Source organism: Melanostigma gelatinosum, assembly GCF_949748355.1.
Source record: "Melanostigma gelatinosum genome assembly, chromosome: 16".
NCBI lineage: Eukaryota > Metazoa > Chordata > Actinopteri > Perciformes > Zoarcidae > Melanostigma > Melanostigma gelatinosum.
In genome coordinates this window covers 5,299,152-5,323,470 of record NC_136649.1, presented here as the reverse complement: position 1 = coordinate 5,323,470, position 24,319 = coordinate 5,299,152, and the positions used below count along the sequence as shown (strand labels likewise).

Sequence of the window (24,319 nt, the reverse complement as noted above, 5' to 3'; positions counted from 1 at the left end):
CTAAAGGAACAACCCCATGTAGAAGAAGGCCAAATATAACTTTATTTTAATCAGGATGGTTCGAACATTATAAAACAACAGTCTTAAAAAGTTGTCTTTGGCCTTGAGAGTGTTGGACCTTTTCCATCACTGTGATGAAGGATTTATTTTAAGGCTGCACTTCTATTCTGATTGCTTTTCCTCAGTTGAGAAGACTGCCAACATCATGCACCTGCTCCGGACACTCCTGACTTTCCACTATAATGTTTTTCCGTTGACATGGTCACCAGAGGGCTGCACGGAAGTGTCGTGGCTACTGTCACCTCACAGCAAGAGGGGCCTGGGTTCTGGACTTTGCACATTCTCCGCGTGGGTTCTCCGGCTTTCTCCCACAGTCCAAATATATGCAGCTTAGATTATTTGGAGACTCTAAATTGCCCGTAGGTGTGAATGTGAGCATGAATGTTTGTCTGTCTCTATATGTGCCCCGCGATAAACTGGCGACCTGTCCAGGGTGTACCCATGCCTTCGCCCAATGTCAGCTGGCTCCGCGACCCGATAAGCGGTTTGGATAATGGAATGGAAAATGGAATGGAATGGTCACCACACATCTTTAGATAGATAGATAGGTATCTCACCAACTTCACCGACCCACTCCTGGACCCGTCTACAGAGCCAACAGGTCTGTAGACGATGCAGTCAACTTGGTCCTTCATTTCATCCTCCAGCATCTGGACTCCGCAGGAACCTACACCAGGATCCTGTTTGTGGACTTCAGCTCTGCCTTTAACACCATCATCCTGTCTTTGCTGCATGATCAGCACCGGTTCCCCCCAAGGCTGCGTTCTTTCCCCTCTGCTCTTCTCCCTGTACACCAACAGCTGCACCTCCAGTCACCAGTCTATCAAGCTCCTGAAGTTCGCGGATGACACCACCCTCATTGGACTCATCTCTGGTGGGGATGAGTCCGCCTACAGGTGGGAGACTGACCATCTGGTGACAGCTGAACAGCTTGATGCTGAATGCTCTAAAGACAGTGGAGATGGTTGTGGATTTCCGGAAGAATGCATCCCCACCTGCCCCCATCACCCTGTGTGACTCCCCCGTCGAGCCCGGGTCCCCCTGACTCTGTCATCCCCAGGACAATTTCCTACAGGTCACTCCCCTGCACATCCTTCTAAGTTCTTATTTAATTACACTCTTTTACACAACACTTACGTCTCACTTGTTTATAGTCTTGTTATCTGTTCGTTTGTGCACTTTATTTTATATTTGACTTTATTTTATATTTGACTTTATTTTACATCTTTCTACTTTGCACTGTGTTGATTGTTAAATGTCATGCACCTCCCGTCATGTCAAATTCCTTGTCAACATATACCATGGCAATAAACGGTTCTGATTCTGAGGTACAGGGACATTTTTAAGCAAAGCAATAAAAATAACAATAAAAATATTAAATATTAAATATAAAAATGCACAATACAATGAAATAGAGTAATATTAAATGAACTAACAAGTGCAAACATTTAACCAAACAACAGAGTAACAGTGTTATAGTTGTGTGATTGATTTGGCCAGAGGTGATTTATGATAGTCTTATTGCAGAGGGCAGGAATCTTCTCCTGTATCTGTCCTTGTGACAGCGGAGCTGGATGAGTCTGTTGGAGAAAGTGCTCCTCTGTCCCTGCAGTAGATGGTGGAGAGGGAGGTCCGGGTTATTCAATATGGATCATTTCTTCAGTGTCCTCCTCTCCACCAACTTTTCCAGAGTGTCCAGTTTGCAGCCAATGATGGAGCCGGCCTTCAGTTTGTTGAGTCTGTTGGTGTCTCCGGCTCCAATGCTGCTCCCCCAGCAGACTACGGAGAAGTACAGTGCACTGACCACACCAGACTTGTAGAACATCACGGTGAAAATAGTTTAAAAAAAGTCTATATTCCTTTAGGAAATTAAAGAAGGACAATTTCTTTGTCAGGTTCTTTTTTTTACTTTTACAAAGGGGCAAGAAAGCATCATGACTGGAAACATTACAAAATGGCATTTGGGATGTACACGGCCCAGGACAGGATTGCAGATTAAAATCACACGGAACATCATCGGTACACAGAGCATCAGTGATATCGGTGACAAGGGGTGCCTGCGAAGAGCCCAACGGATGTTAAAGACAAAACCCACCCCAGCCGCAGCTTGTGCTGCCGACTGGCGAGAGATACAGAAGTATCTGCTGCATATACACCAGACCACAGAGCAGCGTCTTTCCGGTGAGAATCCTGAACTCATCCTCCAACATACATTTCTTTTGTTTTTCTTATGTATTGCAAAATGGCACGATACAACTGCATTTCTTTTGGCAACCCTGTTTTGTACAATGACAATAAATTAGCTTTGAACCTCAAGACAAATAAAGCCGTGACTTTTAAATCCCTCCACTGACCTACCGACGTGTCTTTGAGCAAGGCACGATACACCTGCACAGCGGCTCTGGTTAAGACTGAAAGGGAAAAGGCCTTTTTATGATCATTGAACTATACGCACTGGAACTTCCGGATTTGACTGGAGTTTGTGGTGTTAAAAGACTGAAGCAGTGAAGTCAGTATAGAAAGACCACAATTGCGTATAGTAACCAACACCGTGCAGGTTGTGAGACTCCCCTGACGAACAATGTGGGACTGGGTGACCGGTGTGTGGGCACCTGATTGCGAATAAGAAATAACCCACCTCTGATCATCAACGCGTCATATAATGTTTCAGCGCACGCCCCTCCTCCTGTCTCGTTTTGTCTCCCCCCCCCCCCTTCACCCCCTCACTCAACCTCTCCTTTGACTCACAGAGGCGGCTTCGCCACTGGTGCACGGACCGCGGAGAATACGGGCAGAAGATGGCTGATTTAGCCTGGCACCGCAAGCCTTCGGCGGCATCACCAGCGTCACACGGGCCGCTGAAAAGCCGCAAGACATCCGCCGTCTGGTGACTGTAAACAGCAGCCGCTGCCTCACGCGCGCTCGCGCTCTCTCTCTCTCTCTCTCTCGCGCTCTCTCGCTTTCTCTTTCTCACCCCCTCTCTCACCCCTCCTCACCGCAAATATTGACAGAAGTATCTCAGAGAAAACATGGCAGAGATGGAAAAAGAGGGCAGACCTCCGGAAAATAAAAGAAGCCGAAAACCAGCTCACCCGGTGAAAAGGGAAATCAATGAAGAGATGAAGGTAAAAACAAAACAAAAAAACGGGGTTCTGTTGCCCACTTGCATGTGATTACGCGTAGAAGCAGAGTGGTTGTGAGGAGCAGAGCATGCATGTCCGTGGAGGCACCACACCGGGCGTCCTCAGAGGAAATAGACGATACACTCAAGTGCAATTGGCAGCATGATTGCAACTTTGATTTATGTTGTGTGTATGTGCGTTGTTTTTTTTAACCAAGTACGATTGTCCACGCTGAATGCTAGCCCGAGCAGCGCACCCTGCCAGCACAATGGATGCGGTACCCATTCGCTGCTCCCGTAGTAAGTTTTGAATCGGCGAGGGCTACAGCGCGCGTTCCCCTGTCGCTTCGTCGCCTTGTTTGCGCTGCCCTGCCTTTTCATGGTGTGGCCCGGAGTTAATGGAAAACCCAGTGCGTCAGTGAAGGCGTCAACAGTGCCTCTACTATTACTATTAATACTGTGGAACTACGGCGCAACGGAGGGCAGCCGATGTGCATCATGAGTGCGAATCGAGGGGGGGGGGGGGCACTCGCGTATCCGCGATGCTTTTTGCGGGTCCCACTGCGTGGGTTTTTGTTTATGTGTGTGAGTGTGCGTGTGTGCTGCCCAGAGGCGTGTGATCCAGATGTGCGTCTGTGAGCTTTTACGCACTCGACAAGGAGCACATTGTCTCCTGTGTTCGGCCTGCAGCGGATCTCCCCCCGACGTTGTTTATATTCCTTATCTTTTTTTTATGTTGCTCGATGATATTTGAGCCTCGTGCTCCGCGCGGCTCCTTTGAGGAGAAAGAAAGTGTTCCTGACATGTCTGTGAGAGAGAGAGAGAGAGAGAGAGAGAGAGAGAGAGAGAGAGAGGGAGAGAGAGAGAGAGAGAGAGAGAGAGAGAGAGAGAGAGGGAGAGAGAGAGAGGCAGACTGTGTGTCCGCTTTGTCTCCATCTCTTCATTGTTTGTGTACACATTTGGCTGGAGACACATATGCACCCAGGGCTCTGCTGTTATGGGCGGATATGCAGGTGATCACATCGGGGATGATTGTGGAAATTGTATATTTTAAGGCTGCCAGAGGAGAAGCGAGGGTGCTGGCTTTGAGCGAGTCTTGAACAAATAAAATAAAAACCTGCTGGAATAAAAGCTTTTTTTTCCAGCCGCCTTCACGTGTCACCGCCTCTTCTCTCTTACTGTAAAAACAAAATCATGTTCATTCTATTGATGACAGTCTAGATGCTTTGTTGGTGATTATCATATGGCAAGAAGGAACGGCATGCGATATTTCATGCATGATAATGCACGATAGTGTAATGTAACACACTGTCTTTTAGGTATTTTCCTTGTCACTTATTTGCAGCTGCATTCAGAGCTGTCCTTGCTCGTTTATTAAAACTGCATCCAGATATTTTTTTATTTATTCCATTGGCAGAATAACAGTTTGTTGAAGTGGAATTTCTTTTCTTGATGATATAAAAAATGTAAAAGTAATGGTGGTCCTCAGTTTGAGAATAAATACAGTTAACCCATCCTCCTGTTGTCTGGAATGGAGGAGGAGGAGGGGGTGGGGGTGGGGGGGCAGTTGTATGGTCTCCATTGAGACATTTCCTTATTTCCTGTCAGGGGAGCACTTGAGGTAGTCTCAGTGGAGCATTTAGAATGGATGAAATCTTTATGAGCATAATTTAGGCAGACTGAAGTGCTGTCCATCCAGGTTTTATTTGGTCATTTGTATCATTACAGCCGGGGAGAGCAAAAAATGAAATGCCCCCTCTCGTAATTTATCAGATTGGTCGAGTAATTACAGGATGTCAGTCACCGGTCAGACATGAGGTTTGATTCGAAGGTATAGAGGTTTTGCTGTTATTTAGAAGGTGATGGATGCCGTGACTTGGGGTCATCAGTCAGGGTTCAGTGAATCGACATATCTTACAGTACAATATGACAAGAAGACGTGTCACTTTAACATCTCATTCGATGAAAGCACATTCATTTGACTTGTCATTTGATTTGTGAGCGCAGTGATCTGTCAAATCGTGGCTCCTGAGTTTTCAATATGAAGATGCACCAGACTCAACAAATAGCTTGTGTAATATATATATATATATTCTTTTTTTTAGATGTCAGTAGAAAACACAGCAGACGGTGCTGTGTTGCTGGTGCGTACTGGGGGAAAACACCATCTCCCGTCAATACCAGGGGAAGCTTTGCTGAATGGAGCAGCAGATGTGGTTAAGGTGTCAAAACACTTTCAAAGGCTAAACAAGTTCGATTGTAGCTCATTACGCAACCTTGAATTTCATCTCCTATTGCACGCGTGCACGCACACACACACACACACACACACACACACACACACACATTCTCACACACAAGCGGCTGCAGATTTAATTTAGGAATACACTGATCCACGGATAGAAAGGTAGGGGAACTGCAGCCTATTTCACTCAATACCTTCATTGTTATTGTGACATTATGGGAGTTGATAAGTTGAATGATGTTAAACAAATATGGCTGTATCTGATATGATATAACATTACTGGTTGGTTATGAGAACATTACACCTGGACATGGATCGGACTGTAAACCCGAACCCATAGCATTACGAGCTGCAGCCTTGCAGCTGTTTAACATGGTTGCATGATAATAGCCAGTAAAACCAGTATGTGAAGTTTAACGTATTGAAAACTTATTCGATTCAGGTTCAGAATAAAATGACCCAGTTTGTTCCCCTCGCTCATCTTCAATATTTCAGACCCCAAAAAACAACAACACACACACACACACACACACAAACACACACACACACGACAGACACACACTGTGCCCTTGTGAGGATCTCATACTCTGCAAAACCAAACAGCCTGACAGTGTTTTCTTCATGGCTGCTTAATGTGTGCCACGGTAAAATAAGCCCCGGTGAGTAATCAAGGACAAGGAGGAGTGGGCATTGGAGGGGATATGAGAGGCTGGAGAGAGTGGGGTAAGAAACAGTGGAGAAAGGAATGTATACAGCGCTGGGCTGGCTAAGCTGTAAAAACTGTAACCTGAGTGTCTCTCCGCTGCATCACATATCAAGGAAAGTAGAGGGAAGTGAAAGCAGAGGAGAGGGAGAGGCAGAGGAGGAGAGAGGGAGCAGGGGAGTGGAAAAGTGGGCAAGTGGAGGAGTCGGAGTAGGAGGCGAAGGGAAACTTGGCGCGTGGATTTGGGAATTCTATCACGGTGTACAGTGACCTGCTCTGGTTTCTACCCGCAGGGTATCCAATTCCCACCATCATCATTACCACAAGCCTACTGGCCACGACTTACATGACATGTTAAAAACACCATTCAACATATTGAGATACTATTCAACATCACCAGCTTTGAAGTTGCTTCAAAACCTGACACAGTGTCAACTAGAAGTGGTGTTTAAAATGCCAGTGGTGTCAAATCGATCAGTTACATGGTTTTTGATCATTATATAACAATTCAATAATGACTTAGGCCATTTCTTGACTTTTTGCAATGACTTACGCATTGATTAGCAAGCAATTGGTCCTTGCAGGCATTATTATTATCTCCGCCGGGAGATTATGTATTCGGTCGTGAGTGTGTGTGCATCTCTGTGTCTGTCTGTCCACGGAAGATCTTGCATACTGTTGGACCCATCAGCCTATTCATTTTTGTGCTCCTTTCTGATTGTGTGCTCGAGGACCTCTCGTGGTCATTGACTGCTGCCTCCTCACTTAGCATGTCCTCTCATTTTGGCGGGAGGAGAGCTAGTTAGCTGTAGCAGTTGCTGTATTGCTGTTTAAAAACATTTTTTAAAGCAATTTTGGGTGATGTTTGTCATTTCAATAATTTTGATAATTTAATGGTCTGCTTCCGAAGAACGCGAGAGATAGACAGTGGGGAATAACAGCGGGTAGAGCCAGCATATTTGTCATCTAACTTGGTGAATTAAAGGTTTATTTTGACCAAACCAGGGCTGGAGATTGTTGGAACAGTGGAAAGGCTGGAAAGACAGTTTGGGTGAGTTTTAATTTGTTTCAGTCAACTTTTAATGAAGCGCTAAGCAAATGACAAACTGAACCGAGGGCTCTCATGTCCGTAGCAGGAGAGCTAGTTAGCTGTTAGCAGCCGGTGGGCTGCAGAGTCCTGCGGTGTGTTTGGCTAACGAGCTAATAGCTAACGGCTAATACAGCTAACAGAGCCAACAGCGAACAGGGCTGACACACTAACAGAACTAAACACACAGACAGTTTGTGTTTGGAGGAAGCATTACACAGTCAACATTGAGCGTTAGCTGGAAAGGGCTTCTCCTCTTGGCAGCATGAATGAGCTCACTAATCATGGCAGTCTGTCTATTAGATTTGTATATTTATTGTGTACAAGTGAACATATTGATCTGACGATGTTTCTAAAGTAAAACGTTTATTGATGATTTAAACATTGAGAAATATCTTCATTATTTGGAGGACCATAAATAACAAATATTTTGGAGATAACGCTGGCATGGACCAAAACTTTGGTCAGAGGGAAATTGAACTTGATGTTGGCAGTTAACAAAAGGTCAACACCATAATTAGGACAGATGGACAGACCAAATGACGTCACTATCTCAGAGCCATGAATTTCAGCAAATAATTGAATTGAATTTTTAGAACTTGACACGTAAAAAAAATAAAAGCTGATAAAGAAGCTATACATCCAGTGTAACATATAGACATCTGCAGCTGCCCCATGTGCTTCCAATGCCTCTTCCTCCCCGGCTCACCCAGAGCCAGAGTCGGTGCCGCCGCTTTGAGGAGCCGCCAGCCGGGATTAGATTCCACTCTTAATATCACTCCCACTTTCTCAAAGTAGTAGGGTGACACAGAGGACAGTACGGTAGCAAGGAACGGGAGACACAGAGAGATGCTGTGTTTTTTTTTTTTTTTGTCTTCCGCGAGGTGGTTATTTTACAGCTACATCCGTTTCACTCCGCAGTACACTCGGGTCGGGTTATGCTCCGACTCATTTGTTCAAAAGGATGATTTTCCTCTCAAGGTTTTTATCCTCACAGTGCTTAATCGCCGCAGTTGTGCTTGGCATGTGTTTGCACTCTGAGTCTGTCAGAGCACTGTTTCATATTCGGCTTCTCAGGTTAGATGTCATACATTTTATTTACCTCATTGATTCATTTAAGAATTGTGTAAGAAAGAAACTCAATGTGTGTAAGGCTATAAAACACCCTAATCAGGCCACTTGCATTCACAGCCGTGAACTATTTGCTATATTTCACAGACATGCATGTCTGTGCAATTTTGGAGGGAACCTTGGTGAATACGGAGAAAAACATGCAAATGCCACACAGCATCGACCCCCAGTTTAAATCAAGAAATGTTTTGGCCATTTCAAAATGTCATGAAGACGCAAGGCGTCTCCATGGGTGGAAACACCTCTGTGTATAGCTGTCAGGACCTAACTTTAGCTCTGCTCAGGATGCGGTACTAAATCTGACTTCCAGGAACCTTCAGGCGGAGTGAGCAATGCTGTCACTCAGCATTGTTCAAGCAGAAGTGCTGTCACATGAGCAAACACGAGCTGTCCTCATTAACAGACGTCTTTCAGTCCGCTTTAACCAGCATTTTCCTTTTTAAATATCTGTGACAAAAAAAGGAAGTCTTTTAAAGATTCGACTTTAAATAACCGCTGCAAATGCCATAGCTGTTGCATGCTGAGTGCCAGATGTTCACACACACACACACACACACACATGTTTGAGCGTAGTACTAAAGCGGTCCTGCAGCTAGCACGTTGTTCTCGTCACAACACCTCTGCCTGCTAACCACCACCACACAGTGGTATTTCATAACAGGCAGATCAATAACTCCTGTCGTTCCTCATCAATAATCCCTCCTCAGCATTTAGCCCAAGTCCTGCGACCGTGTGTGGCAAGTTCACTTCTGTTACTGTACGCTCCAAATGAACAAAGCAAAACTGACCCGAGAGCGCTGCTGCGTCTCTGAGGTACAAATACAGCGCATCATGAATTTCTCTGAAATGCTTAGAAACGGAGAGTGAATGTTGCTGATGAAGCAGGAGGAAATCTGCCTCTGTCTAAACAAGTGTGTGTCTCGGTGTGTGTGTGTGTGTGTGGGCTCATTCCCACTTGTATCTCCCTTACGATATTACCACTGTAAGCAATATCCAAACTGCGTTTTGTGTTGGTGCTCCGTTAATTGAATTTGTATCAAGCAGTTGAGTCAGTGGACCAACCGGTTGTCTGCAGGCTGTGGGCTTACACATGCTGCGTGTCCGACAGCATGTGTAAGGTATGTTAATGTGAATAAAATAAAACACCTAACCCATCGCCACTGAGACCTCGTAGTTTCACTTTATTTGCCCAAATTAAATTCTGGTTGCAGACACGGTCACTTTTCTCACCCACAGGAAAGCACAAATCAATACGCCAGCCCTGCCTCCAGCAGTGAGTGCACAACCTCAAGAGAAATATTTTTTCTCTCTCTCTCTCGCATCCTCAGGCCTTATTGATAGACATGAACTTGGCGTGAAAATCAACTTATCCTATCGCTTTTTTAACTTGCACTTCACGTTTTAGCTGCCAAGTGCACCTGTGAAGTTCATGTGGAAGTCTATGCGTGTGTCTTGTCTTCCAACTTCCTTCCTGTCAAATCAGACATCCATCATGGCAATTATCTTTTACGTTTATTCGGGTATACGGGCAACAGTTAGGCCCCAATCTGAATAGGCTTTTTGCCCTTTTTCCTCTCAGGACATAGTAACGGTTTGAAGGCCACAGATGCAGACACTCTCTTCTTCATCTGCGGATGTCTATATTTTGCCGTTATATTTAGATCAGCCAAGAGTCGGATGTGCTGGGTGGCACTGAACCACTCCGCCACGATCGCTCTGGCTCTGACGCGTCGACGCGAGCCGTTTGTGATTGACATTTAGCTGCTTAATGCAGTGACTGATGAGTGTCGGCTGCTGCCCCGAAGAGATAATGCACAAAGTGGGACTGGCTAGAAAATAATGAACTCACTCGAGCATTGTCAAGTTCATCTGGAGCAAGAGCACTAATGGCAAGACAAGGCGGGTCATCGCTGTGGCAACGCACTGCGCAGGGCAAGCCCGTAATGCGATTCTACAAGCTGTTGTCGCTCGCCAAATTGACAGGCGCGTCCCGTACCTAAGGCTAATACATTTTAGCTGGATGTGTTTATTATTATAAGACGAATGTACAGAAATGTGTTTCGCACCAATATGTTGGAAGCATAATTTATAGCGCCGAGGACCAGTGTTCAGTCTAAGCCGATAGTTTAGTGACCTGTGAGTAATGTTTTATAATTACAGCTGTAGTTTGTTTCCCGAAAGCACATTTCCATCTACGTTTCCGAGTCAAACGGTAGCTGAACCATTTACCACAGTTTAGGGTTCAGTGAATGGACGCTTCTGGGAATGTTCCAGCTGAGAGGTGGATGGTGATAATGGGCTGTAATGCATTAGTGGGGTTATGGTTTTTTAGTTTTGAGTGGTTGTTGACTGTGTTGCTAGAGGCTGTAGTGGAGGAAATACTTTAATGTTTCACCTGCATAGATTAGGCGTGTTTATTTTTGCATACCTGCACTATATCTGCATAGCATCCTGCTCCGCTGTGCCGCTGGTGAACGTTGGGACTTTACAGCGCTACTCAAAGCACATTGGATGGCTGTGGACTGCTCAGTGCTATTTTACTCTATATTAGTGTTTTTCACTGTGGTTGTTCACCGTGATGGGTTTGTGTTCTGAAATACACAGTTGTTAGTGATGTAGGGTATCTACTTACTTAGCTCCTCTTATAGTTAACCAGTTACAAGTTGAGAACCACTTCCAGGAATATTTTTTTTGGAAACATGCTTATTGGCTTTCCTGTCTGAGACACAGATGAGCACATCGATGCCACTCTGTACATATGAAGGATAACCGTATAAAGTTAAAGCCGGCTTTAGCTTAGCTTAGCACAAAGACTGGAAAAAAGGGGAAACAGCACATAACCGTGTTATTTTTACACTTCGTCTTTTGTACGGTATCAACAAAGGAGACATACCGCTGCTAGTTGTTTTTTTTCACCTTTGGATGGAGCCAGGCCTACCGCTTTCCCTCGCTTGCAGTCTTTATGCTAAGCTAAGCTAATCGCCTTCTGGCCGTTCGTATTTAGACTACGGATATGAGAGCGATGAGTGGTATCGATCTTCTAACTCCCCGCCAGAGAAAGCAAATAAATGTATTTCTCCAAAATCATGCAATATTCCTTTAATAATCAGCAGCACCTGCGGTGGGTCAGTCTTTACAAAGTCATGCTGCACAACCTTAAGGCTACTTAAGGGGAAACAGAATGTGATAACTGTACTGCATATTAAGGGGATTTAACATAATACACTTTAAGTTGGCTTTTATTGTGGATTAAGGCCACCTGAGAATGAAGATAACTCAAACCATAAAACATACAAATCAAAATCAATCATTATGAATAAATGTAACATCTCTTTTCCCACTAAGCAAGAGTATAGAATAGCTGAAGAACAGCCATGACACAAAACATATGTATATGGTCTTTGGCGTGTTGTTGTTGGATTCCTTAGCTTCGGGGTCCCATGAATCAATGGTCCCCATGGTCCACTTAACCCCTGTGCCATTTTTGTCAGCGGAGACAACATTTTCAGCATATCAGAGAAGGCGTAAGAGAGGAGGGAGCTTTAAAAACCCACAAGTTATACCCTCATCTCTGCTGTCACTGTAGTGATACTTTCTCGATGCTGGTTTGTGTGCTGTGATGAGGTTATTATCAGTCCATCAGGGAAAAAACCTACATCGTGGTTTTTGAGATTTGAGTGGGATCGCAATACCTCGGCCTGATTAGTTGTGGTATGCGGTGCTGTGGGCCAATCTGAGGAGTGAGTCTTACAGTCAAGGTCTCAGGAGAAGCACAGCGAATGCAATGAAAGTAGCAGACTGTTCCATTCGCTTTTACATCAAGTGACCTTAAATCTCATTTATCCTCGTCCTGTTTTCCAAATATCAAGATGTTTGCTTGGGTAACATTTACACTGTATATCACAGGAAAAAAATAAAAAATCAGAATCACCTTTGATTTCGTACTATGTATTTACTCAATCACTTCTTCTCAGAAGTAGCAGCTTGCGTTGCAAGACTTACAACTTAAATTGTGTTGGTTTGTCTTGCGTCTCATCAACCAACTGTCTGTGTTGCAGAGTTTTGCAGAGAGCACCATGAACGAGCTGCTGGGCTGGTACGGCTACGACAAGGTGGAACTGAGAGACTCTGACAACCTGGAGATAGGGGAGACGCCACAGCACATCTCTGTCCTCAAAGGTATGGAACTGTAACATGCTTTTATTTTTTTTATTAAAAAGCATGTGCATTTTGTGCCTTGTTGGCCCAGCATTCAACACTCTCAGTTGCTTCATTGTCCACAGTGAGATTGCGTGCTGCATTATGGAATGGAATGTGAAACATGTTGTGAAAGGCCCCATACTTCAATGATGAAACAGCTTCTTACTATAAGTAATGGGGTCGTACATGAACACACTGTTTTACAAGTTTAGATTATGACACTTGATAGGTTCCTGCACTTTTGTTTTGTTCCGGGTCTCAGTTGGAAAAATTGTGATGTCACATATGTCCATGCACCAATCAGATTTCAGCATCTGCTGAATGAAGATGTGATGACAGATGGACTGTTCGCTTGTGCTTCCACGGTCAATCTTATGTGAAGCCACATCCATTCTGATGAAGCAGATTGGCTGACTTTTTTTAACGTTAAAACTGAAACTGAAACATTTTAACAAAGAATGTCTTCTAAACTTTAAAGGTAATCAATTCAAACTTAGAGCATTAATGTTGCAGCAGACAAATATTTGCTGTTATAGTGGAGTAATGGCGTATTGAGCCGGGTATAACGGTGGTGTCAGCTGATGACGGTATCTTTGCATCGCGCCCACCCTGTTCCTACACGGAGTTAACACCGTTAGCTCTGTCAGCACTTTAACCATTCTTTGCACTGTTTTGCGCACCTAGCTGCTATCCTGCGCCATGTTGAGAGCTGTATGGAGGCAATCCGTGAATCGTAGATGCGCTGTGAACTTGGGAGCAATGCAACAAGCTGCAAACACAATGTTGACACGCTTTCATTTTAGAAAGTTGTAACAGTTGCCTACACACTCATCCAGGAGACACAGAGCGACATTAGCATTCATTTGCAGTCACGTTTGGGTCCACCTGACAAATCTTAGACCCATAGCCACTCTCCTTGTAGCTTTGTTTTGGTCGCCACCAACTCCGGAGGGCAATGTCTGGCTCGTTAGCTAATAAAAGCTCCAATGTCGGAAATGCTGGAGAGGTAGTGTAACGTTAAGCGTTTTTTGCTCAAAACAGCTGGTAGCTGAAGCAAGAACGGGGCTGATGAGAGCCGTGAGACTGATCCAACAAATTAAAGTTGTGGGCTTGAAAACCCGAGCAATGAGCTTAAAGATGCTAATAAGCTCCACACTGCAGTGTTGGGTAAATCCTCTGTGGGTTTATCTCTACGAGTGACCCCTCTCACATTACGGTAGATTCGGTCAATTATAAGTGCAGCTGTAACTGTAATCGTAGCTTACTTCCTCACTATTTTGAAGCTTTAAACATAAACTTTTCCAAAGCCAAACAAGCATGCTTCATCACTCGTGCCTCTAGTATGGTAGATAGTGACCCTTGGTGTCAGATTTTAGGCATACTAGGCTCTTACATTACGGCAGGATTTGCAGCGATTGCCACAACATCTCATCAGTTGTTCAGTAACGCTTTGTTTCGCTCAATTCCCCCTGTCTAGAAAACTTGTTGCCAAAAATCCCAACTTCAACGGAGAGCAGCGAAGGCTCTCCGGATCGAGCCAACAACTCCCAGTCTCTGCCAGCCTCCAGGAACGGAGTCACAGAGTCCTCCACCACAGCATCCACCTCCATGCACAGCACCAAGGAGCATGGCAACCTGCCCATCATAGTCCCCATGATCCCCCCGCCATTGATCAAGCCCCCTGCAGGTAGGGAGCACTGACACTATTTTTTAGAAAGACACATACAGGAGATAAATTAAAAGTAGTTTAGGCGTATATATACATCCTTGCTTGTCAGGAAAACACTTAAACATGATGACTGCCGGCAATGTTCCCTCTAATTTTTCATGTGTCTGGGCATACACACAAGCTCCCTGAGCACACTGAGGACCACTGTGAGCAACATCAGATGTGCACGCTGTGGCCACACACCAGTATCACACCTGTTCAAAACCTTGGATCATAGCAAGTTACATGGCTTATTAAAATAATCAAATTACAGCAGCAATTTTCAGTAGTTTACTTTTAATATAAGTGATTTGACAAACTTTAAAGGAAAAAGACAAAAATCTTGTTGTTCATGAGATGTGTAGTATGTTTTATGTGAGAGTCCTGCTTGGCCATGGGAAGAGTCCTGCTTTGGCCTGTGTGAGGTCCTGTTCTGGAAGAAATGATACATATACACCTTTCAGACATAACATTTTGTTCACATTAAAACATTCACATTTTGCACAATGACGTGTGCTGTAGCTTGTGATACAGTGTAAATTCCTGTAACTCTGTCTGTAAAATATGTAATTACTCAGTTTTTTATTATCATTTCTACTACCCATAAATTATCTAGTAGTAACATAATTTAATGATTAATATCCATAAGTAAAAAATCTTAATAAATGTCACTAGAATATGCACAAATCTGACTTAAATTTTACCTTATTTTTCACGTCTGTCCTTCTCACTTCTCCAATGGTTGTACACTTTGTCCAGGTTGATGGCTTCGTCTGCTTCGCTGCATGTTTTGCAGAGTAGACCCTTCTCACTCGAAAAAGAAAAAATCTCACCCAGTTTCACCGCTTGTTCTTCTATTTGAACATACTCCGACAGCCATTCCATCTTAAAAGAACCACATTTCTTTTTTCCAATGGCTTGGTGAGTGGATGTGTCGCTGCCCGTTCGTTTCGCCATGATAAGGGGTTAGCATTTGCGTCTCGTAACTCCGCCGCACTGTTGATAGCTAGCTAACCTGCACGGCGCGAATGGGCAGGGCAATAGTGTCAATGCTATGATTGGCTGCGTAGCGTAAGTGAACCGAATCGTATCATTGGCTGGACACCTGTCACTCACTGAGTTACGTTGCAAAATAGTACAGAAAACAAAATTATTATTATTATTATTATTATTGGTTTAATTGATTAGATAAGATTAGGACTAATATTAGATATTAATTAATACGTTTATGTTGAATTTTATTTTATGCGCTGCATAGATTTTCTTGTGCGCTGAGAATGTGCGAGCAGTGCGCGATTGCTCAAGCGCGCAGCTTAGAGGGAACATTGACTGCCGGCAAAAAACACTGACAAAATCTACTAAAATGGCCGAACCAGTCCACCTCCAGAGCCGATACATACATGTTCAACTGTTTTATGCTTACCAATGTGTGTGATTTGAATTTGGCTACATTTTATCTTTCCAAAAATAACAAGGTCATTTTCAGCCCATGCAAGATTGTTGATGTATTCGCCCCAAACTGCCAACCACAAAGCACACACACAAGTCATTTCTCCAGTCAAAACACCGAACTAGAAGAACTGGCAGTGATCCCGTCCACAGCTGTTCTACAGACACATTGTACCGAAAGGACAAAACCTACTTGCTGAATACTCCACACATAAAGCAGGGAAACTGAATGTTTATGGATCGTGAAAACTCTCTGTCTTTGCGATGGCCCCGAAAAAGCCTCTAAACTAGGCAGGGACAGGCGACTAATGAGCTAGCTGTACCTGCTGTACACCTTGTTTTCCTCCACCTGCCCGAATGTCAATATAACCCCATCAACCCTCTGAGGGAAATGTCCGCGTTCCTCGGCCAGACAGAGCGCTTCATTATCCCTTGCGTCTGCTGTGGCACAGGAGGTTGGTACGCCCCGGCGGAGGGAGCGAGGCCTCCTTGGCATCGCCCAAGAGGAGTCCCCGCTGGCCCTGCCTAGGCAGGGAAACAGATGGTGTGGTCCCACTTAAAGCCCAGCATCAACCCGCCACCCGGCCGACACCCCCTTCAACTCGCCCCCCCCCCCCCCCCCCCACACATGCTGAATTATTCATGTGCCCCGCAGAATCCGACAAAGGACCTTTTGAAGTGCAGGTACGGCGGATGATGGTGGCATTTAGTATGGAGGCTGCATAATTACTAGCAGCTTCCCCCCTCCCTCATGCAGATGTGAGTGTTTTGAGACTTGTTACGAGATGCCAGTACGTGGGAAGGTGAAAAAAACAAACAACTCCAACTCAAGATGTCTCGTTGCGTGAAAATGTTGAGATATTGCGAGAGATGTTGTGATTTCGCGTTGGCCTTTGATCCTGTTCATTATGCCGCGGCACAGACGTTATTCCAAGCAATGTACAAAGCCCTGATCCACCCACCCAGTCAGCCCAGAATGAAACTATGTCTTGTTTTTTAGTTTTTCTTTTGGTTATCACTGCAGTGGGCAGCAATCCAGATAGACACGCAAAAGGCAGAGAGACTATAGGAATGAGATAGAGCAGCAGAGGAGAGGAAAGACATAACATATGCATGTTGGGTCCACTGTGCTTTCTTTAGGGCCTTGGGGAGTTATTTCCTTAATTGTGAGTTAGTCTTTACTTAAATTCTGATGGCCCCGCAGATTGATTAAGCTCAACAAGAGGTGAAAAGCCCGGGCAGCGTGCGATAAGGAGGTGAGCGGGGGTGAAAGACTAATGGGATGCGTTCCGTCGGCCTCACACCCGCGCAGTCATAATGTGATAATTGGGAGATACTGGAGGGAATCTCGGAGGATCTCTCTCATTGCAAGAGCGATGGCACTAAAAGCCCGCAGCTCATCACCAGCAGTCACAGTTTACCACAGAAGAGGCATTTCACCGTCACAGAGGCTGTGTGGAAACAATTTGTGGCCCACACAGACCACACAGAAGCCACCGCAGCCACGTCGAAATCGAAGGCACATACAAATAAACAACCCCAATCTACTGTTACATTACATTACATTACTGTTAGAACCGCTATTGGCAATATTATTATTATTATTTGTCATTTTGATTTCACTTCGACAAAGTTCATACTTTTATTTCACATTATTTCCGACATATATTATTTGAAACGTACTTTTATATTGGGATAAAAAAAAGTTATTCCATGTAAACCTTTTTTTTTACGTCTTTTCTATGATGTGAATATTATTTTGTCACAGTATTTGGTCTTTCTGGTTCTTTTCTTTTTTGCCCTCTGATCATGAATCATCAGTTTAATAAATTGTGTGGTAGATGGATTGATGGGGTTTCCTTCAGATGAGGTCAGTTCAGATCAGAGTTGTGTATTTTGTCAGTCAGAGAAAAGTCCAAATTGTCTTACAAATATTGAATACAAGTTTTTTTTACTCACTTGTGTTTTACGAAACAAACCTCACCCATCTGACATTTATGTAAGAACACAAACTATGAGAATTATTGAAACATTCTCGGTGACCCCGGTGTGGTAAATACACTCACACAGGATGCACATTAGCATGGGGACCACGCCCACCGTCTCAGCCTCCTTTGAACACCTGTTATCTCCAGCACCATCAAAGTGCATCCTTGTGTGAACTTCAGGTTCTCTAATACACCCACAGAGCACAGCCACAAATAGGCATCTTCCCATCTCCCCGGCTCATCCGGTTCTGCTACATTTACCCATGGCAGGCCTTCATTACAAATCCTACAGTGGTTTTGTGGCTTGGATCTTGAGCGGATTTACCCGTCTCTGCTGCTGGGCTGAGTCAGTTGGAGTTAATGCCTTTTGGTCCTTGTGTTTAATACATTTCGTTGTTGCTTGCGTTTTGATACTTACACATAAAACAGCCAGACCGTCTCTGCGAATGTCCTGGAAAAGTCCTGGGAAATTATTTTTACAAAAAGAAGCGGGAAACACTGAGCTCCATCCTAACTCACTTTCACTGCTGGCTGTTTCTTTTCCAGACGAAGATGCATCCAACATGCAGATCATGTGCGCCTGGTGCCAGAAGGTCGGCGTCAAACGCTATTCTCTGTGCATGGGCAGTGAGCAGAAGAGCTTCTGCAGCGAGAAGTGCTTCGCCGCCTGCCGCAGGGCCTATTTCAAGAGAAACAAGGTAAAATTCCTTCCTTCTCATCAGCTGGACACTTTAATATAATATCTTTTTAGAGGCTTTACAGTTACAGTATTATACACATCTCCTTGCAAGTACATGTGATCTTCATCAGTAAGTCCCAGGGGGAGAATATAAGACTGACAAGCATGATATCATTGTATATACCGCGATATATACTTGTGTGGACATGTATTTTTACCATGTGGTTAATGTTGAGAATACCATGAATTGGACATGAGTCTACTATCATAGTGTTCATCAGCTGCAAAGGTTCTAACATTTAAAGGAATAGATTGAGAGTTTGGGAAATACACTTACTCACTTTACATTAGCTTAGCTTAGCATAAGGACTGGTAGTAGAGCTAAAGCTCATAATCAACACAATGTGTCTCGTTTGCCACAACACAGACAGTAATGAAAAACTGACAATTTGTGGTTTTTGCAGGATGTCACTTTATGTAACTTTTTATTGATAAATAAGCGTAATTCCCCAAACGGCGCACTATTTCTTTAACCTACGGCAAATTAGTGTTAAGTTAGGTTGCTAAAAGTTCTTGGCTGTGAAATTAAGCAGTTTGTCTCAGCTAACTCATGGTTATGCTGAACATGAGAATTTAACGCATGGTTTATAAATAGCATTGTGCCACCATTGTCAGAACTATTCCCTGTTTCTAGTCATACGTCTTCATTTACTGTAATCTCTTTGTGGAGGGGAAACAATTGTCCCACTGGCTTTTTGAGACATTGCACTCATGTTAACAAAATGCCAACAGCACCAGGCTGAAAAAACCAAAGGCCCAACCTCATCATTTATTTTCAAATTTAGCTGACGCAGTAAACTCTTATCTTCAGCACTGTTAGGCAGACTCAACTGTAGCTTGAGAGGTCATCTCAAAAGAAGCTGTTTTTGAAAATATTTAGAAGAAGAAACCTATCATAATGTTAACACACAACTGCCAGCTACATATGATGCAAACTTTAGCGAACACTGATATTTACTAAGGGGATAACATGTTATGCAATCGGCCGGTTAGCTAACGTCAAACTGCTAGCGTACTAGCTAATATGCTAACAATATTTACACACAAAAAATATTGTAATTTTACTTTGTCATTGTTCATTCTTTTGATCATAAAAAGAGTACAAATTAAGTTATTTTGGGATAAAGTTTAGGATTTCAAGTCAACAGCAGAAAACCTCTAATATCGCTGCCAGAAAATGTTACATCATCTGGTAAGCTCTTTATAAACACATCATATTCTGCTTCCGACGGAGCTAAATTAAGTTTCCATGTTGACAGTACTTAACACTGTGAGTAGTGGCTATATCTGTTGTAACTTCTGCAATTATTGCACTCAATCTGACTCAAGACATCAAAAGGTAATTCTGAGGAAAACATCTTTCAAAAAAATAAAACTAAACATTACATTTTAAGCATTGCAAAATGCATCACTAATTCAACCGGAATACACCGAGAATAAATCATGGACTTTACTACAAAAACACCTTCAAGGCAGTCAACTCCAAAATGTCTTGGTCACCGTGGTGTATAAGACGCAAGACAGCAAATATCAAAGTTTTCATTGTGTTCTCATCCCCCCCCCCTCCCCCCGATGACTGTAGTTAAACAATCTCCTTTCTCTCTTGTACCAAAGCTGGGATATATAAGGAATTACGCTGTGAGTATGACGTGTTTTACTCTCCTGCTTGTCTGTCCTAAAGTCAGTTATTCATCTAAACATAATCACTTTTCAAGCACTGCACTGGAGCAGGAACAAGTCGGGGTGCACTGAGAGTATTGTCTGTTCATTTCAGTCAGTGATATCCAGTTTCTTTTCTTTTCTGACACTTTTTTTCCCAAAGCATGAGAATCAAGCTGAGCCTTGCGTCTACTGTACTGTTGCTCATACTATGTGTTTTTCATTTTCTATCTTGACATTTTAGCTCATTTACGTTTGTAGAAAAAGTTAGTAGTTTCTTAATTTTTTTATTTCATTGTACTAAATGTTGAAATGATGACAAATGATCTGTCTCGTCCTGGCGATGACAAGGAGAGTCTGACGTGTTGAAACCTCGTGGGAGAACAGTTTGTGACAGTTGCGGAGCTTCGTACCCGATTAAGACGCAGCGTTTGAACTGCTTTCATTTTGTTCTCTCAGCTTCAGAGGGGGTCAGAAAAAAGGTAGATAAGAGTGTATGCCATTTGACGCGCAACATAGTTGACAAGGCAGCTTCATGTCAATCACAGATCAACCCGGGAGGCTGTTAACATGACATTGAATGTGAAGCTGATGAAGGAATGCAAAATGAATCCATGCGTCTACAGTTAAACTGATGTAAAGTTTGCGTATAAAGTGACAGGCTGGATCTCATCAGCCGTAGAGAAAATCTCTCTCCTTGTGAGCGCGGACACACAACATGTCAACCAATGCTTTTGCTGAAGTTCCAACATAACATTTACTATAAAACTGAAAAATACCTTCATAACACACATTGATACTCTTTAATTGTAGTATTGTTCAACTGAGCAATCAGTCCGGGCACTTTAATCACACTTTGTTCATTTCAGTAACTGTCCTTGATGCAATTATATTTGATTATGTGCTCCATGAATGTTAGCCAGGGTGTAAAAAAAAGCTCTGTTCATTTTATTAAGTTTCACACTCAGTTAAAAAGAATTCCTGCCAAAATTCCTGTCGATACATCATAATTGAATGTGATACGTTAGAATTATAACTGTAAACAAATCAGATCAGTATGATTAGTACCCTCTAATTAAGGACGTATATGTATGGAAGCCCATTTCTGCCAAAAAATGAAATCCAACACCCAAGTGTTGTGTTTTTTTCTATTCATTTTGACATATTATCTCTTAAATACTAAGTCATGATTGTGAGAAAAAAAAAATGAAATAATGAATTTTCCTTTGAAGTAGCGGCACTGGGCTGCAATTTTGAGCTGTACCGTTATAAAACTGTTGAGTCGGGGCAAATGTGCAGTATTTAGCTGCCACTTTGACACAAGCACTCTTTCTTCTCACCGTGTTATTCTAGTGTCAGAACTATGTCCTGTTTCTTGTCACACCTTCATCTGTTTTGGTGGCGGAGGGTTAGTCTGTCCTGTTTTGTGACACATTAAACTAGAGAAAAGGCAAAGGCCCAGCAAGATTCCATGATTTCCCAAATTAGGTGAGTCAGTTAACCCGTATCTTCAGCACTGCAGAAAAACAGCAGGGAGGCATTCTCCCTTCAATTTAATGCTGTGATTACCACGTCACTTCCTGTGAACATATATCAGGGTTTTTGACGTAACAGAGCTGTCTTCCACTGTCTGTAAGGAACATTGTTGTCACTACCGCATTGCACTCTGGGATATATATGCCGGCGTGTTTGCATGCCATGAAATAGTATGCAATTTGCGCCAATTGGTTTCATGAAGTGTCGGACGTACTAAAAAATCTCTCATTCTGTTTTACCGTACTAAATAGTTTGTTCGTATGGAATTTCGAAAGTAACGTAGGTTTTATTCAGTTCTGTTGAACTGGCCAAGTTAATTCACCTTTATTGCTCAGCAGGACAGAAATGTACAAATGCAGTCAAGCAATCAATGTGTTTGCACCAATTTAGAGGACATCACACACCGCTTGATGAAATGAATATCATTCACATACAAAACATTCCTGTTCTGAGCCAGTCAGCCATGTTTCTTTCGTCCGTCGACAGAAAATGCACACAGTTCAGACATCGCAAACACAGCAAGGGCCTGCTCTGCCACGGCGACTCGGATTCTATATTTTGTCTGGCTCTCGCACATTGCATGCGAGGCCATTTGTGTAAGCGATACCCACGTGTTTCTTTTCTCATGCACCCACAAGGTTGGCCACAACAACACGGCCTGCAGGCTTTCTTTTTCTGCCCCCCCCAACTGCAAAATATCGTCATGGCTGAAGAAGTAGTATCTTATGTCTGCGTGTGCGTTGGATAAGGGGACGTGGGGGAGGAGGTAGTGGGGGGGGGGGGGGGGGCTGTAGGGGCGGGCAAACGGCTCTGGCATTATGTTGCGTGAAATATCTTCAGCTGCCTCGTCCATGAAACCCAATCCCCTCCTAGGGTGACTATGGTTGCTACTTTCTCACATCCCTACATTACGCGCACTCTCTCTCTCTCTCTCTCTATATATATATATATATATATATATGTTATGTAGCGTGCGTTTGTGTGTGGCGAAAGATGATTGATGGTTTAACTGCGGCTAATCACTTATGTGCCTGTTTACTGTACGCCTTAAGCCTCTGGATTCGTTTGTATGGAGGCCGCTGCTTCCTTGCCGCTCGCACCACTCAATTATTCTGTCTGTCACCTCCCTGCCTGCTCGCTTTCACTTACTTTTTTAGCTGTGGCTCCTCTTCTTGTTAGCGCAGGGACGCGCGTGCATTCTGCTTGTTTTTGCGCGGTGGGAAACCCGCGAAAGCCAGTTTGAGTGGTGGCGAGACACAAACCGAAGGAATCGACAGCAGACAGCGGCTACGACGCTGGACGGTTATCCGGTATTAAAGGCGTTAAAGTTAAACGTAGGGTGGAGCTTTCAACTGTCACTGCTTCTCCCGCCAGCTCACACCCAAACACGTGCACACCAATAAACACTCTCGCTCATTGGACGTAGGGTCAAGATTAAGTTAAGGCAATTAGCGGTGATGAATTACCCTCTGCGAGTGTGAAGCATGGCGGCGAAAAGGTGTCGGTTAGAGGCGATGTTTTCCCATCGAGCATCATTTAGGGTTGGATTTTTACAAAATTGCTGCATGCAAGTCTGTTACCGTGACATCGATTTGTGATGAAATGTTGCCCGTTGCTGTTGCAATAGCTGTAAGGATCTGCTTTTCTCTGCAGTGTTTTTTTTGGGGGGAGGGTTGAATTCCCCCGGGAAAATAATGCTTACTGGTTGACTGTAGACCAATATGTTGTTGTTGAAAAGCAGCTAGAGGGAGGACTCGTTCAAAATTCTAAACAGTGGCTTGTTATGTGTCATCTGTGGTGTTTCTTTTATCACATTTCGTCATGCAAAATTAGAAACAACCCAAAATACGGACGGAAGGATCACATTGTCGTTTCATTTAAAGCGTATAACTATCTTTATATATCTTTATACTTCATGCAAATAAACACATGTCTTCCGTTTCTTCCGTTTCCACAATATTCAAACGAGCACTAAAGCAGGTAGTGGAGGAGACTCCAGCTTGTGTTTTACAGGTCGTTTCTGCCGCAGCGCAGGGCTTTTTGTTCACACCATGAAATTCTTCCCCGGGGACCCTCAGACCCCCATCAGTGTCTTTCCCCGGGAGCTCCCCCCAGGTGCGAGGGGGCAGAGTGCTGCTTCATGTCAGCCCAGAAATGTCACATCACCTCAAACGCACACACGCGCACACACATCCTCCTCACACAATTTGCTTTGCATCTCCAATCGGCTGCCGAGGAGGGCACGCACGCAAAATGAATAAGAGGGAAAGAGGGGAGTCTGGGCGTGTGTGTGTGTGTGTGTGTGTGACTGTGTCTTGTATATGTATGAATGTATTGTTTGCGTGTGATGAAATGTGTCTGCATATTGCAGCTCAGGCTTGGAAGCCTTGAGGCCTGCCTGACACAGCTTCGGGGCACAGAGAGGAAGGTGATTATCTCATAGCTGCCAGCCATTCAGCTTAAATAAAGATCTTTTTAAAAAGGAACCCTGGCTAACTAGACGTTGAGATTGTCAAAAGTGGAGCCACGCACATGAACTTGTGGTAATTCTTTTCGGCAAGTTCCTCATTGTTGGGGGAATTTGCAGGCACATTTCAGGTGCGTCGTGATGATGGCCTTGAGCAAGGGAATACTCTTTGCAAGCTTGGACAATTTAAAATTCACAATCAATATGCCAAGAAGATAATATTCCA

General features: G+C 43.8%; 1 protein-coding gene across 1 annotated transcript in view; it reads left to right on the top strand.

Annotated features, from left to right (window-relative positions):
* Nucleotides 1-2,904: 2,904 nt before the first annotated feature.
* sobpa (sine oculis binding protein homolog a) overlaps nt 2,905-24,319 on the top strand; it is a 34,244-nt gene continuing 12,829 nt past the window's right edge. Inside the window, exons 1-4 of the mRNA XM_079286296.1 lie at nt 2,905-3,185; nt 12,406-12,526; nt 14,025-14,234; nt 18,239-18,390. Coding sequence (XP_079142422.1) covers nt 3,090-3,185; nt 12,406-12,526; nt 14,025-14,234; nt 18,239-18,390 — 579 coding nt within the window. The 5' untranslated portion in view covers nt 2,905-3,089. The remainder of the gene's footprint in view (nt 3,186-12,405; nt 12,527-14,024; nt 14,235-18,238; nt 18,391-24,319) is intronic.